Here is a 13,575-nt window from a genome sequence, read left to right as displayed (position 1 = left end):
CCGCAGCCGCCACCGAGCGCGGGCTATGAACAACTCTGCTGCTGTTTATTGCAGAAAAGTGAAACTGTACAAAATGGCCGTCAGCGGCGGCGGGGCTCAATCCTCTTCTTCCTCCTCCTCCTCATCCTGGTTGATCTGGAAGTAGCGTAGCTCATAGCTCTCCTTGCTGTTGGCCACCACGCGCAGCCAGTCCCGCAGGTTGTTCTTCTTCAGGTACTTCTTGGTCAGGTACTTGAGGTACCTGTGGGAGAGGCATGGCTGACAGCGGTGCCCCTCTGCTCCCTGCCACCGCCCCAGGTGCCATTTTGGCTAATAAATCTTTATTCCCACCTCCAACAGGACCAACACATCCCAGTGGCCACCTCCTACCAAAGCTCCTTCCAGGAAACACTGCAACCAGGGAATCATACCACAATGCCATGACACAGACCCTGGGAGATCGTTCTTGCCCCACAAGGCTGTGACCCCAGCGCTCTGCACCCACCCCAGAGGGAATCTCCCCTGGGATGGTGGATACCCGCTGCTGGGATGTGCCAGGTGTGGCAGCAACGTGGAGCAACAGCGTTGGGAGAAAGGCAGGCGCTCGCAGGGCAGGGCACGCCCACCACCCACACAGCTCTGCTTTTCCCAGCTGGCTCCTGAGCCACCTCTGCCGTGGCACAACCCCGGTGTGCTGGTGCCAGCCCAAGGACAGGCAGCCAGGAGAAGCAGGCAGAGGGCCAGAGCACCACAGGACGAGGGGAACAATGTGGCACACCCCAGCACAACCACACTTTGCTGATGTCAGCCCAAGGAGGACCAAAACCCCACGAGATGAGGGGAACAACCTAAGAGACCTTGTCTGCAGATACCCCTAAACTGTCCCCTCAGCCCCTTCTGGCTGCAGGCCCCTCATGGCCCAGCCCAGCAGCCTTCTCAGCTGGAATATTGAACACATTCCTCTCTCATAGATCTGGGAAGAGCAGCCACTCAGCGAGTGCCAGGCAGCACAAATTCCAGCACTGGGACATCTCTTCCCAGGCAGCCCCTCCTGCCACAGGCTCTCAGTGCAAACTGGGCACCCTCTGCCAAGGGCCATCTGTGGCCACACTGACCAAAGGCCCAGCAGGACTGTCCTGCCCCAGCTCACCTCTTGGAGAAGGGCACCTCTGACGTGACCGTGATCTTGCTCTTGCTCCTCTCGATGGTCACCACGCCCCCGCCCAGGTTTCCCGCTTTGCCGTTCACCTTGATCCGTTCCTGCAGGAACTGCTCCTGCAGGAGAACACGGCTGTGAGCTGGGGCCACAACCCCAGACAGACACAGCCCCAAGGCAGGCTGTGCCTGCTGCTCTGGAGCTGGGGAACAGACACCAGTGTCCCCACAGCTCAGGAGAGCCCCTTCTTCAGGCCAGGCTAATCCAGCCCATCAAAACCACACCTGGGTGAGGTGCTCAGGCCTGAACATATTGCCCTGGCGTGGTGGGGATGTTCCTGCCCTCCAAGGGGAGGGACAGCCAGGACAGTGGGGTCAGGCTCCTCTGAGCTCCCCCTAGCCCCAGGCTCGCCAAAGCCCCTGCTGGAGTGCAGTGTGGACAGGCATAGGTTCATAAGCCCAAACTGCAGCATCCCTGGCCTCGCTACATCCCTGCTATAACACAAACTTACCCAGCAGGACAAACAAGCAAACTGCCCATGGACAGGGACAACGCTTGTGCTTTAACTACAAAGTGCCCCAAACCCAACCTCATCCCCAGCCCCAGCGCTCCCTGTTGCTCTGCCCATGGGATGGCCTCAAGGGAGCAGGGCAGAGCCGAGGGATGGCCAGGGATGTTTGGGGCCGCTGGGAGCAGAGCATCACCCCGGGAAGGCCCCCGAGGGCGGCGGAGCCATCACGGCTCCCGAGGAGGCCCCGAACTCACAAAGTTGGCGGCGTCCATGATGCCATCCTCGACGGGGTGCGTGCAGTCCAGCGTGAACTTCAGAACCTGCTTCTTTTTCTTACCACCTTTCGCCGCAGGCTTCTTCTGCTGTAGGGGGAGAGAGAGCGAGGGTGAGCGAGAGGGAAAGGGAGGGGGAGCGCCCTGAGGGACGGCGGGGAGGGGCCGGGCCGAGCTCCGGGCCGGCGGCGAGGAGAAAGGCCCAGGCCTGGATTGAGATCGGGAACAGCGCGGTGGGAATGGGGCTCGCCCGCTGCCCGCCCTCACGGTCCGGATGGGCGGCGGGCGTCGCGTGGGGCCGCGGGAAGGCGCGGGCCGGGCCTGGGCCCACGCGGAAAACAGCGGGCGGGGGCAGGCGGCGAGGCTGGGGCAGGCTGCGGGGATGTCGGGGGCTCGGGGCGGAGCGGGGGGTGTCCCGGTGGCAGCGGGGGCAGGCTCGGGGCGGCGCTGGCCGGTGCCGGTCCCGCGCTCACTCACCGCGGGCGCCATGGCGGCTCCGCGCGAGGCAGAAAGGGAGCGCGCCCCGCGCGCCTGCGCACAACCGCACTCCGGCCGTCTCAACCGAGCGCCGATGGCGTCGATCGCTTCCGGTCCCGGCCGCACAGGGAGCCTGCGAGCGGACAGTGATGCCTGGAAGGGCGGGGCGAGCACGGGGGCCGGGCTGTGGGCGGGGCTATCGAGGGCGTGGTCGGTGGGGCGCGGGCGGCCGGGAGCGGGGGCGGAGCCTCCGGAGCGCGGAGAGCGGCACGTGCGGGGCGGGAGCACCGGAGCATCACCGGGCACGGGGTGACCACCGGGCACGGAGTGACCCCCGCACCCCGGAGTGACCCCCGTCCCCCGGGAGCATCACCGGGCACGGAGAGACCCCCCCCCGCATCCTGGAGTGACCCCCGCACCCCGGGAGCCTCACTGTGCATGGAGTGACCCCCGCACTCTGCGGCTCGTCACTTCGCAGTGTTACCCTGCACAGCGGGAGCCTCACAGCCCATGGAGTGATCCCGCACACCGGGGCACCCCACTGCACACCGGGTGACTCCCCGGCACATCACTGCACACGGGGTGACCCCGCACATCCTGCGGGCTGGCAGCAGGCCGTGCAGGTGCCCGTGTCCCCGCAGCCCGGGTGGCTCTGCAGTGCCGTGTCCGTCCCCGCCGCAGGGCCCCGAGGAGCGCACGGGGCTATTTTTGGGCCGTGCCGAGCGGCAGTGCCAGGGGGCCCCGCGTCACAGCCGGGCCCTGCCGCCGCAGCACTGCTCTCATTCCTGCCGGCACACGGTGAGCAGCAGCACAGCTCGGCTCGGATCCCCCGACTTACACACAGGGAGAGGTAAAGCCTTCACCTGGCCAGGACACACCTGTGCCCAGAATGGGGGATGTGGGGCACCTGGCTGCCTTCACTGCCAGGCTGCCATCGTAGGGCACATCCCTGGGCAGGGAATACCCCATTCTAGGGAATGCTTCCTCTGGGGGGACACCCTGTCCTGGAGGAACCCCCACCCCTGTCCAGGGGGATGCTCTGCTGCAGGGGATGTTCCTTTGGAGGGGACAGCCCATCCCAGGGGATGCTCCTGCTTTGGGGGACACACACCATGGGGACACTTTGCTGTGGGGACCATCTGACCCAGTGCTGCAGCCCCCAGCCTGTGATACCAGGGGAAGGGGTGCACTGCAGGCAGCCTCGTGCCACGCAGCTCATAACCTAAAAATAGTCAGCAGCTCACGGGCCCAGGGACAGGATTTGTCCTTTCTGTGGCAGCCACAGTGCTCTCAGAAACAGGTGCCACGTGGGGTCCCTGGGCATAGGGCTTGGCTCTCAACCCCACAGATGGCGGGTGGCATTTTCTCCCCACTGGGGAGCTGCTCGGAGCTGGAGAAGGCCAACTGCCACCCGCTGGTGTGCCTGCTCTGCCACGAGCCCTACCAGCACCCCTGCCTGCTCGACTGCTACCACAACTTCTGTGCCAGCTGCCTGCGAGGCCGTGCCAGCGACGGCCGCCTGCGTTGCCCACTCTGCGGGTAAGGGACGGCCCGGGGGCACGCCAGGATTGGGGCACAGCCCTGCTCCCTGCATCCCCGGAGCTGCCCTGCTGCCCCCGTGGGTGTCCCCATGCTTGTCCCCACGCAGGCACCCCTCGGTGGTGAGGGGAGGCACGGGGCTGCCCCCCGTGGACCGGCTGCTGCAGTTCCTGGTGGACAGCTCGGCCGACAGCGAGGAGAACGTGCAGTGTGCCAACTGCGACCGCTGCTGCACCAAGGCGGTGAGGGCAGCGGGCTGCACTGGCAGCGTGGGTAGGGGACATCTGCCAGGACCATGCCTGCCACCAGCTCCATCCCCTCACACAGGAGCTGGACACCATGTACTTCTGCAACACCTGTGGGCAGCCCCTCTGTGCCCCATGCCGTGAGGAGACCCACCGTGCCAGGATGTTCACCCGCCACGAGATCGTCTCCCTCTCCAAGCGCACCAAGGACATCCACAAGAAGTGCCGTGAGTGCCATGCCAGGCTGCCCCATGCCATGCTATGCTGCACTGAGCCATGCCAGGCAATGCCACGTTCCTGTCCCCTGCAGCACTGCACGAGGAGCCCTACATCATGTTCTCCACCGAGAAGAAGTCCATGCTCTGCATCAACTGCTTCAGGGACATGCAGGGGTGAGTATTCCCAGCCCCAGGCTTGCTGTGTGCTCCATCCTGTGCTTTCCTTGATGTCTGTGCCTGCAGGGAGAGCCGGGCACACTGCATCGACATTGAGACGGCGTACATGCAGGGCTGCCAGCGCCTGGACCAGGCAGTGATGGTGGGCAGGGCCGGGGGGGCGTGGGGGTGACGAGGGGGTGCAGTGCTGTCCCCTGCACTGCAGCCACCCTGCCACCCTGGGCAGGCTGTGAAGGAGCTGCAGACCTCCACGCGTGAGGCCATTGTCCTGCTCAAGGCCATGATCGAGGAGGTTCGTAACAGTGCCAGCGAGGAGGAGGCGGCCATCAATTCCCTCTTCAGCCGCATGCAGGTGTGAGGCTGTCACCTGCACATCGAGCCCTGTGCCTGCAGGACAGAGCCAGGGCAGTGGGAAGGGACTGGGGGGGCTGCAGAACACAGGGTGGCTGTGCCATTTGCAGGAGCAGCTCTCCGAGAGGAAAAAGACGCTCCTGAAAGCCGTGCAGAGGTGAGGGACCGTGGGCTGAGCCCTGTCCGAGGGCTGTTCCCCCTTCCCAAGGTGGTTTGGGATCCCTGGGGCTGGATGGCTCCCTGAGGTCTGGCAAAGGCTGTGCCATGCCCTGCTCTACTGCAGCCAGCACGAGGAAAAGGAGAAGGCATTCAAGGAGCAGCTCGCCCACCTTGCCTCCCTGCTGCCCACTCTGCAGGTAGGGCCTCACAGCAGGCAGGGACATCCTGACACCAAAGCCAGGCAGTGACAGACCCCTTCCACACACACAGGTCCACCTGGTGACCTGCTCGGCCTTCCTGAGCTCTGCCAACAAAGCTGAATTCCTGGACCTGGGCTATGTGAGTGTAGCCAGCACTGCAGGGGTGTGGCACTGCTGAGCTCATGGGAAAAGTGCATCCTGTGGCACTGCTGAGCTCATGGGCAAAGTGCTGAGCACCCCATGCTTCATTGCTGCCTTTCAGCAACTGATGGAGAGGCTGCAGAGGATTGTCAAGCTGCCACACCGCCTGCGGCCGGCCCAGACCAGCAAGGTAGAGCCCTGCCTGCAGTGCCTGCGGGCAGTGCCAGCTGCCAGCTCTGCCCCAGCCCAGCTGTGCTCTCCTCTCTTGCCCCCCAGATCAACAGCGAGTACCGGGCAGAGTTTGCCCGCTGCCTGGAGCCCCTCCTGATGCTCAGCCCCCGCCGCTCCGTGGTGGGCAGCGCTGGTGGAATCGGACCTGGCATCACTGGCACAAACATGTGAGGTGCTAGGATTTCACCCAAGGCACATGTGCTACTGTGTCCCCTGCCACATGCCACACTGCACAGTCCCCTCAGCATCTCACCATGCCAACCTTGCCCCTGCTGCTGCTGCCCTTGAGCCTGTCACCTCAGCAGGGGTACCAGGACAGCACAGGCACAGCTGCACTGATGAACAACAGGCTTCAAGTGACACTTCTGGGAAGTGGGGTGGGTGGCAGAGGAGCGGGCAGCAGCGGGGCTGGCAGCTGGGGGCCTGGTTAAGCCTCACTCTGTTCCCCAGCCCGGCCCCTGCCACACTCCCTGTAAGGCTCTGCCCCCTCTCCATGGGTGCTCCACCTGGGCCAGCTCCTGCTCGCCCACATGCCCATGGTGCCGCAGCCTCTTTGCCCGCCACTATTTTTATCAGAATTTCAGAGAAGTGCTCGGCCATTCTTCACCAGGGATATATTTAGGCCTGTTGATGTCACGGCAGCACCGGCCCTGCCAGGCCCTCCCAGAAAGAGAGGACAAACGGGCACTGCCGCCCCATGGAGACTGCTCCTTGCCCCCAGCCAGGCTTGGCACTGCAGGGTGGCTGAGCTCCTGGGGGCTGCTGGCCCCAGCACGGGCAGGGGGAGCACGGCACTGCACGGTAGGACCAATGCTGGTGGTGGTTAGTATGGGGAGACCATGGGATGGGGGGAAACACTGGGGCAGTAGTGCCTGCCAAGGGGCCAGGAGATACCAGCGGTGAGAGAGCGAGCTGTATCCCACCCTTTAGAAACTGGAGGGTGCTGGGCTCAGCTCCTGGCTTCTCACTGCCAGAGCTGGCTCCAAAACTGCAGGAATCCAGAGAGCAGCCCACAGAAATGTGATTTTTGGGGCAATATAAGGAACCTCTGTGCTGGGGTGAGGGAAGGGACATGGGGGACTGGTGCGTCCCACCGGAGTCAAGGGGTGGTGGGACTGAGCTGGCAGCATGGTCCCTTGCACCTCACCCCCACTGCTGCTCACCTGCAGCACGTCACTGTCACCTCTCCATGCAGGCTCCCCGGTGGCCAATGCTCCAAGACCCTCATGGTGCCCAGCTGCCCCCCCAGCAGTGACAAAATGTCCACCGGCCCCATGGTGAAGAAGCCAACGATGCACCGGTACATCAGCACCAAGGTGCTGCTGGCTGAGGGGCGTGAGACCCCCTTTGCTGAGCACTGCCGCAACTACGAGAACACCTACCGGGTAGGGAGCATGGCTGGGGAGCAGGATGGGACAGGACAGGATTGTGGGCTGGGTAGGGAGCATGGCTGGGAGCAGGATGGGACAGGACAGGATTGTGGGCTGGGTAAGGAGCAGGATGGGACAGGACAGGACGGGCCAGGTTGGTGCTGCTCACGTGGCTGTGCCCCCTGATTCCTGCAGATGCTGCAGACGGAGATCCAGGGCCTGAAGGACCAGGTGCAGGAGCTGCACCGTGACCTCACCAAGCACCACTCACTCATCAAGTCAGAGATCATGAGCGAGATCCTGCAGAAGTCGCTGCAGATGGACGTGCAGATCGCAGCTCACTACTCCGCCGTGGAGATGATGCGCAGCGTCTTTGAGGAGGTACAGCTGGCACGTCCTGGCAGAGCAGGGCCTCTCTGTGCCGTACCAACGCATTCTGCCCAGCTCCCTCTCTTCCTTCCAGGTTTGGGAGGAGACCTACCAGCGGGTAGCAAATGAGCAGGAGATCTATGAAGGTACTGCTGACCCCACGCTCCCTCCCCGTGCCCCCTGTGCCCTCACTGCGGGGGTGGCCGTGTCCCAGCTCACTCCTCTTGTCCCCAGCCCAGCTCCATGACCTGCTGCAGCTGAGGCAGGAGAACAGCTGCCTGAGCACCATCACCAAGCAGATCGCGCCCTACGTGCGCTCCATCGCCAAAGTGAAGGAGCGGCTGGAGCCCAGGTGAGGGGTGCAGGGATGTTCAGGGCCAGGGGGGACATGGCTCATGGCTCACACCCATCCCACCACAGGCTGCAGGAGCCCCAGGAGCCCAGAGAGGAACAGGCCCAGATGCTGCTCAAGATCTGTGACAACAATGAAGCGGTGCCAAGGTAGGTGACAGCAAGCACCTCCCATGCCCTTTCCCAGACAGTGACCCTGTCAAGGTGTCTTCCCTTCCCCAGGGATGCCTCACCTGGCAGCAACAAGGAGGCTTCAGCCAGCCCTGGGGAGGGATTCATATCCAAGGACACCCCTGGAGACCCCTCCCCAAAAAACAAAGACTGCTGCAGGGGCCAGCAGAAGAGCGGAGCAGAGATTGCTACCCCAAAAGAGCCGGCACCATAAGCCCAGAGCTGGGCACATGGCAGAGCTGCTGGGCAGAACCATGCCCTGGTGACTGACCAGCTCCTCTTGCCCAGTGCCACAAGCCAGGGCAGGAAACAGCCTGGGCAGCCGTGTCTGCAGCACATACAAAGGCCTCAGGTGGACTTGCTTCTGAAAAACTCTCCTTGTGCTCTTCCTTGCGTGTCAGAGTGAAATAAAAGGGTGCAGTTGTCCATTTCTGCGTGGTTCTGCAGTGCTGACAAAAGGGATCTGCTGGCTCAAGGTGTCCAGCTGCTCCTAAGACCACAACATTGGCAAATTATGGGGAAAAATAACTCCTGGTGGAGGGCAGGGGTACATGGCCAGGTGATGGAGCATCCTGTGAAGTGCTGGGCAGCCATGCACCAACGCAGGCCAGGTGTCAGGAACAGCTGCTCTAGAGGTTCCCTGCACATGTGGGAACTAAGAACTCACCAATGACTGTGGCACAGAGGGGAGGGTTTCACAGTTTACTCCAGCTTTTCCCTAAAATTTCACATGCCTTCCCCATACCTGGTAAGCTGCTGTCTCCTCACAGAGCTTCTGGTCACAAGATTTGAGAAAAGAAAAGGTTAAGAGAAGCTGTTGGTCTCAAAAGCTTCAAGAGACATGGAAAGTTTTGTTCAGGGTGGAGCTTATCCCTTTCTTTCGGTGCCAACATATCCTGCTTGGACAGAGCCTGCACAGCTGGAACCAGCACTTGCAAAATTAGGATCAAGGTTTCATTTACTTTGAAGAACAATCTGGGAATGAGGCTTTGTTTCTGTTGTCAAACAGCACATCAAACCCAAGTGACAATTACTTGTTCCAAAGTTCCTTTGATCAAGGGCACAGCAGGAACATTACTGTCTATAAAAAAAATTGCTTACAGATTAACCTGCTCGAGGCACCACTGGCTTCAACCAGTGCTTCCCTGAGACAAGAACAGCCCAAGTGGGAGCCTCTGAGTGCCAGCACAGATCAGCACTCTCCAACTGGTGAGTTTTCACCTTTGTTCTTTTCTCCCAAGCTAAAACCCCACTCAGCAAAGGTCAAGTCAGCAGCAAGGGCATCAGACAGATGCTCTGTGATCAAGCAAACCCAGTGGAGGATGGACTCTGCATCAGTTCAGCAAGGAGAAACGGAAGGTCAGGGTTAGGGTCAGCCTCATCCCTGTGGCTGCACAGCCCCACAAGTCACTGAGTCACAATCGTGCCTCAACACAGTGCTGGTATGTTCTGAGAACCCACCAGGAATTATAAAGGATTCCAGTTTCCATGATGCCACCAGCACCTCAAAAGACCTTCAAATAACCAGACAGAAGCTGACAATGTTTTCTCTCTTTTTTTTTTTTTTTTATATAAAAAAAGAAAACCTTAACCCAAACCCAAGCTATTCTCACCAAGTGCCCCTTCCTGAGCCGTACCGCAGCACCTTCCCCATGGAACACCACAAGCTCCAAGCATGAACTGACAAGCAACTCATTTCCATTCCAGCAAGGAAGAATAATGTAGAACTCAAGAAAACAGTGAACCTCTTTGGTATATAACAACAAAGTTATACCACACAGCTCAGTGGGAACCATTTCCAAATGGTTACTATAAAAGAGCGTTAGCTAGCCCAACTCTTCTCCTGGTTGGAGATTTTCTTAGAAGCATCTCCTACTTGCCCTAACATCACAGCTTTTGCCCAAAAGAGCAGGGGAGGACCTCAGGGACTAAAGCCCTTAGCAAGCCTGGCAGCTGTGGCTCTTTCACAACCCAAAATCCTGGGATCTCTGCAAGACAGAGGCAGCCTGGCAGGATAGGAAGCAGCGTGATTTGGAAGCAGGAAGAAGGAACAGAGGTGGCAGCAGGAGGCAGCGGCTGGAGCAGTGACACTGCACCCACAGCAGCATCCAAGGGACGAGGAGAGGGCCCAGAGGTGCTCAGATCCAGCGGCACGAGGGGAGCAGCAGAACCCTCCCTGCAGACCCCAAGGCCTAGAGAGAAGTGAGTGGTGCTGTGCTGCACTCTGGCACTTCGAGGGCAGAGCTGGAGGCTGCTCCCTCAGCCGCCCCAGTGCCAGCTCAGGGAGTTTGGCCTGAGCAGATTAAAGTCGTGTCACCGGGCTGACGAGGTCAGAAAGCTTTAAAATCGAATTATGCAACAGGAACAATCTGCTGCCTAGCACCTTCCCCGCCCAGGGCCAGGAGGGCAGTGCTGTTTTCTGGTAGAATCAGTTCCAGAGGCATTCCAAGACAATTCAGCTGCTGCAGGCAGGATTCATTCTCTTTAGGGTCGCTACAGGCTAAGTTATCTGGAAGATCCCTGAATGTGCAACGAAGGACTGATCTCAAGGAGGAGGAACGAGCTTCTGATCTGTGAATGACCCAGCAGGCTGCCCAAAGCTGCAGCCCTCCACCAGCTCCTCCTGGGTGGCCAGGAAATACCAACAGGCACCTCCCAATGCCGGTGCCACACGGGCACTGGGCGCAGCAGGAGCCGGGCGTCTGCTCAGCCAGCCTGGTTTGTGCCCATGTTACAGTTCCAATTTGACTCCTTTAATAAAAGGGAGACCCGATGGCACCTTCCTTTTGTACTCCAGGTACTCTTCTCCAAAGAAGTGAATGAGTGTGATCTCCTCCTCCTCGATCCGCTCCCTGAAGAAGCGCCAGGACGCCAGCGCGTAGCCCACCACGCAGATGGGATTGCAGAGCAACACCTGGAACAGATGCTGCTGGTGAGCACCCCCTCGAGGACACAGCTCATCCCCCTCCAGTAACACTGATACAGAAAAAGAAAATACCCCAACACTCCTTGTGAAGCTTTACAAGCACTAGGTTCTCCCCAGAATGATGAAGGCAGCGCTGGCTTCACTGCCCCAGCTCTCAAAAGCTCCACGTGCCACCCTTATGGACTCTCTCCAGACAAACACAAGCCAATGCCAGCACCCAGCCAGCCACAAGAGCACACAGCTACAGCAGCACTGAGATAAGGCTCGGCCACAGCCTGAGCTGACCCTCTAGTCAGGGAGTTTCCTTGCCCTCAAGCACAGGACTGGGGTTTGGCAGGAGCCAGGTTGAGTCTGACCACTCACAGGAGGCATTTTGACCACAGGGATACAGAAAACTCTGCATACCAGCTTTAGACCAGCAGCAAATCCCACCTTGAGCCTCCAAGGGGGTTGTGAGTAAAAACCCCTGCTCCACCACCTCTCCTTACTGCACAGAGAAAATTAAGGGAACAAGATCTTCCCAAAGATCCCCCGGGGCGCAGAGCTCAAGGATTCCAGATTTCCTGTGTGCCAGTGGGAGGCAGCAGAATCCAGGCCCAGCAGCAGGTGCTGTCTGCACCCCATCACAGCATGGGCAGCACTAAGAGCAAAGACTGGGGATGTCACAGGAAAGAATCTGAGCACTCTGGATACAGTACCTGTGTTCCAATACTCCAGTAAAACCATCCCACGTAGGAGGGGTGCCGGAACCACCCGTACACCCCACTTGTCACCAAAGTGTGGGTGTCAGATTTCTCATTCTGAACGATGTGGTTGAAGTTGGAGCCTGCTGTAAGCATGGCTGCCTTCCTCAGGCAGTCCCCGAAGATCACCATCAGCAGCCCCACGGTGCTCAGCCAGGTGATCTGCTTCAGCTCTGCATGGACAGGGAGGGGCACAACAGGTTTGCACAGGTCTCCAGGGGTGCAGGGGGTTGCTCAGTGAGTGGGCTTTGCCCCCCATCTCAAAGCAAAATGTGTGACAGCAACAGCCATGCACTGCCATCCTGCACCAAACAGATAAAAGCAGCAGCCCCTGCTTGGTGTTAGCATGGATTAGTCGGTGAGGGCCAGCTGTGGAGGCTGAGCAAAGCCAACACAAAGCACAGCCAAGGACATGCTCAGGCTGCTACAAAACAAAGGGGAACAGTTTCCCTCTACCAAGAATAAACAGATGAGCAGAGCCAGTTTGCCCCAGACTGGGCAACCAGCAACAGATTTTGATGACTTGATTTTATTCCTGTCATAAGACGACGCCCTGTTGTACCTGACACATCATTCTTGCACCATCAAGGCAGGAAAGGGCTGAAGATCCCCTGGCCTGGCATGTCAGAGTGAAGGGGGGACTCCCCCCTGCCCTCTCGAGATCCAACCCAAGAGGCTTTGAGCACTGAGGGATTATGACTCTGGCAAAGCTGCTGCAGGGTTGTCACGGGGCAGCAAGCTGAGGGTCACCTGCACTTTGCTACCAGATAGATGGACCCCAGGCAAGCCACGTGCAGCTAGGCAGAGACAGGCAGGGACAGGGTGGCCGACCTGGGAAGAAGAGCTTCTCCAGCGTGAACTCCACCCAGGAGGACAGGGCAGCCAGGTTGTACTCGAAGCTGTGGTTGAGTAGGAATGAGTCCAGCGAGAGGCTGCGCGGGTTGTTGATGGCTGTCACCAGATACTCCGAGTAGTGAAAGAGGGACAGGGAGCACATATACCTGCGGCGGGAGGGAGGGCAGGTTCAGTAGGGCCGGGGGCACCGTGCCCGCCCGGCTGCCCGGCCCGGCCCGGCCCTTACCATCCGAAGTGGCGCCAGGCGGAGCGGCCGGCGCTCAGCAGCAGCCCGCAACCGAAGGCGAAGCCCAAGAAACAGGCCCGGACGGCGATCTGCAAGCACAGGGAGGGGAGAACGCGCTGCCGCCGCCGCTCCCCGGGCCCGGGGTATCCCTACCGGCGCACCCTGGGACCGGGACCCTCCACAGCCGCGCCTCACGCCGCCGCCCGCCGGGGCCACCCCCGTACCTTGTAGAGCGGCCGTGGGTAGATGAGCAGTAGCGCCGCGTTCACGCCCGCCACGTGCAGGGCGAGAGCCAGGCGGCCGCGCAGGCCGGGAGCGGCCAGCAGGGAGGGGGACGAGCCGAGCAGCAGCGGCAGGGCCGCCACCGAGGCGCCGAGCAGGAAGGAGCAGAGGCTGGCGCGGCCCTCCCGGCCCAGCCGCCCCCTCCGCGCCACCGCCGCCGCCATCATGGCGGGCCCGCCCCGCCCGCGTCGCCCGGGAAACGGCCCCGCCGCTCTCGCGAGAGCCCCGCCCCGCGCAGCCGCGGCAGCAGCGGAGCGGCGCCGCTCTCGCGAGAGTTGGTGCCGGTGCTGTGGGAGGTGCCCGGGCTGCGGCTGCCGGGGCCGGTTCGGGTTCAGTCCCGGAGCTGGTTCGGGTTCGGGCACGGAGATGGTTCGGGTTCGCTCACGGAGCCGGTTCGGGTTCGGTCGGGGTTGGAGACCTTTTCCATCATCCTGTCCCACCGCCCGCCCGGCACCGCCGCTGTAATCCCTAACCCCATCACCCAGCGGCAGGTGCAGGTGCCGCTGAACACCTCCAGCCACACTGACTCCATCCCTTCCTGCTGCCTGAGCACCCGAACAGGGACATTTGCTGATCCCCGTTCTGAATTTCCACTCTGTCAGCCTAAAACCATTACCCGCTGTCAT

General features: G+C 60.9%; 3 protein-coding genes across 3 annotated transcripts; 1 reads left to right on the top strand and 2 right to left on the bottom strand.

The window, feature by feature from the left end:
- Positions 1 to 24: 24 nt before the first annotated feature.
- On the bottom strand, positions 25 to 2,545 carry RPL22 (ribosomal protein L22). The gene is made up of 4 exons (XM_071449105.1): positions 2,396 to 2,545; positions 1,901 to 2,008; positions 1,130 to 1,254; positions 25 to 241 (listed from the first exon to the last, which is right to left on the bottom strand). Exons 1-4 carry the CDS (start codon positions 2,405 to 2,407, stop codon positions 97 to 99), a joined length of 390 nt encoding a protein of 129 aa, XP_071305206.1. The 5' UTR covers positions 2,408 to 2,545; the 3' UTR covers positions 25 to 96.
- A 422-nt stretch (positions 2,546 to 2,967) lies between these two features.
- Positions 2,968 to 8,325, top strand: RNF207 (ring finger protein 207). The gene is made up of 18 exons (XM_071449097.1): positions 2,968 to 3,245; positions 3,744 to 3,934; positions 4,044 to 4,176; positions 4,262 to 4,406; positions 4,490 to 4,571; positions 4,641 to 4,716; positions 4,801 to 4,926; positions 5,036 to 5,082; positions 5,209 to 5,281; positions 5,355 to 5,423; positions 5,547 to 5,615; positions 5,702 to 5,823; positions 6,852 to 7,041; positions 7,222 to 7,407; positions 7,490 to 7,541; positions 7,630 to 7,747; positions 7,816 to 7,896; positions 7,969 to 8,325. The coding sequence occupies exons 2-18, from the start codon at positions 3,744 to 3,746 to the stop codon at positions 8,129 to 8,131; spliced, it is 1,923 nt and encodes a 640-aa protein (XP_071305198.1). The 5' UTR covers positions 2,968 to 3,245; the 3' UTR covers positions 8,132 to 8,325.
- A 1,136-nt stretch (positions 8,326 to 9,461) lies between these two features.
- ICMT (isoprenylcysteine carboxyl methyltransferase) lies at positions 9,462 to 13,140 on the bottom strand. The gene is made up of 5 exons (XM_071449104.1): positions 12,892 to 13,140; positions 12,668 to 12,756; positions 12,418 to 12,587; positions 11,542 to 11,759; positions 9,462 to 10,831 (listed from the first exon to the last, which is right to left on the bottom strand). The coding sequence occupies exons 1-5, from the start codon at positions 13,114 to 13,116 to the stop codon at positions 10,649 to 10,651; spliced, it is 885 nt and encodes a 294-aa protein (XP_071305205.1). The 5' UTR covers positions 13,117 to 13,140; the 3' UTR covers positions 9,462 to 10,648.
- Positions 13,141 to 13,575: the final 435 nt, after the last annotated feature.

The sequence above is a fragment of the Agelaius tricolor genome, unplaced genomic scaffold (genome assembly GCF_023055355.1).
Source record: "Agelaius tricolor isolate 1412-34295 unplaced genomic scaffold, bAgeTri1.0.p SCAF_28, whole genome shotgun sequence".
Lineage (NCBI taxonomy): Eukaryota > Metazoa > Chordata > Aves > Passeriformes > Icteridae > Agelaius > Agelaius tricolor.
Note: the sequence above shows the minus strand (reverse complement) of the source record. Positions and strands in the feature narration are given on the sequence as shown.

Excerpts from the sequence above, each read along its gene's own strand:
- RPL22 (XM_071449105.1), bottom strand. Across the intron at positions 1,255-1,900 it reads TCATGGACGCCGCCAACTTT|GAGCAGTTCCTGCAGGAACG; the intron begins GTGAGTTCGGGG and ends GTTCTCCTGCAG. Across the intron at positions 242-1,129 it reads GAGGTGCCCTTCTCCAAGAG|GTACCTCAAGTACCTGACCA; the intron begins GTGAGCTGGGGC and ends CCTCTCCCACAG.
- RNF207 (XM_071449097.1), top strand. The coding sequence starts at position 3,744 with ATGGCGGGTGGCATTTTCTCCCCACTGGGGAGCTGCTCGGAGCTGGAG. Across the intron at positions 4,407-4,489 it reads GGACATCCACAAGAAGTGCC|CACTGCACGAGGAGCCCTAC; the intron begins GTGAGTGCCATG and ends TGTCCCCTGCAG. Across the intron at positions 7,542-7,629 it reads TGAGCAGGAGATCTATGAAG|CCCAGCTCCATGACCTGCTG; the intron begins GTACTGCTGACC and ends TCTTGTCCCCAG.
- ICMT (XM_071449104.1), bottom strand. The coding sequence starts at position 13,116 with ATGATGGCGGCGGCGGTGGCGCGGAGGGGGCGGCTGGGCCGGGAGGGC. Across the intron at positions 12,588-12,667 it reads GCCTGGCGCCACTTCGGATG|GTATATGTGCTCCCTGTCCC; the intron begins GTAAGGGCCGGG and ends CTCCCGCCGCAG. Across the intron at positions 11,760-12,417 it reads GGAGAAGCTCTTCTTCCCAG|AGCTGAAGCAGATCACCTGG; the intron begins GTCGGCCACCCT and ends CTGTCCATGCAG.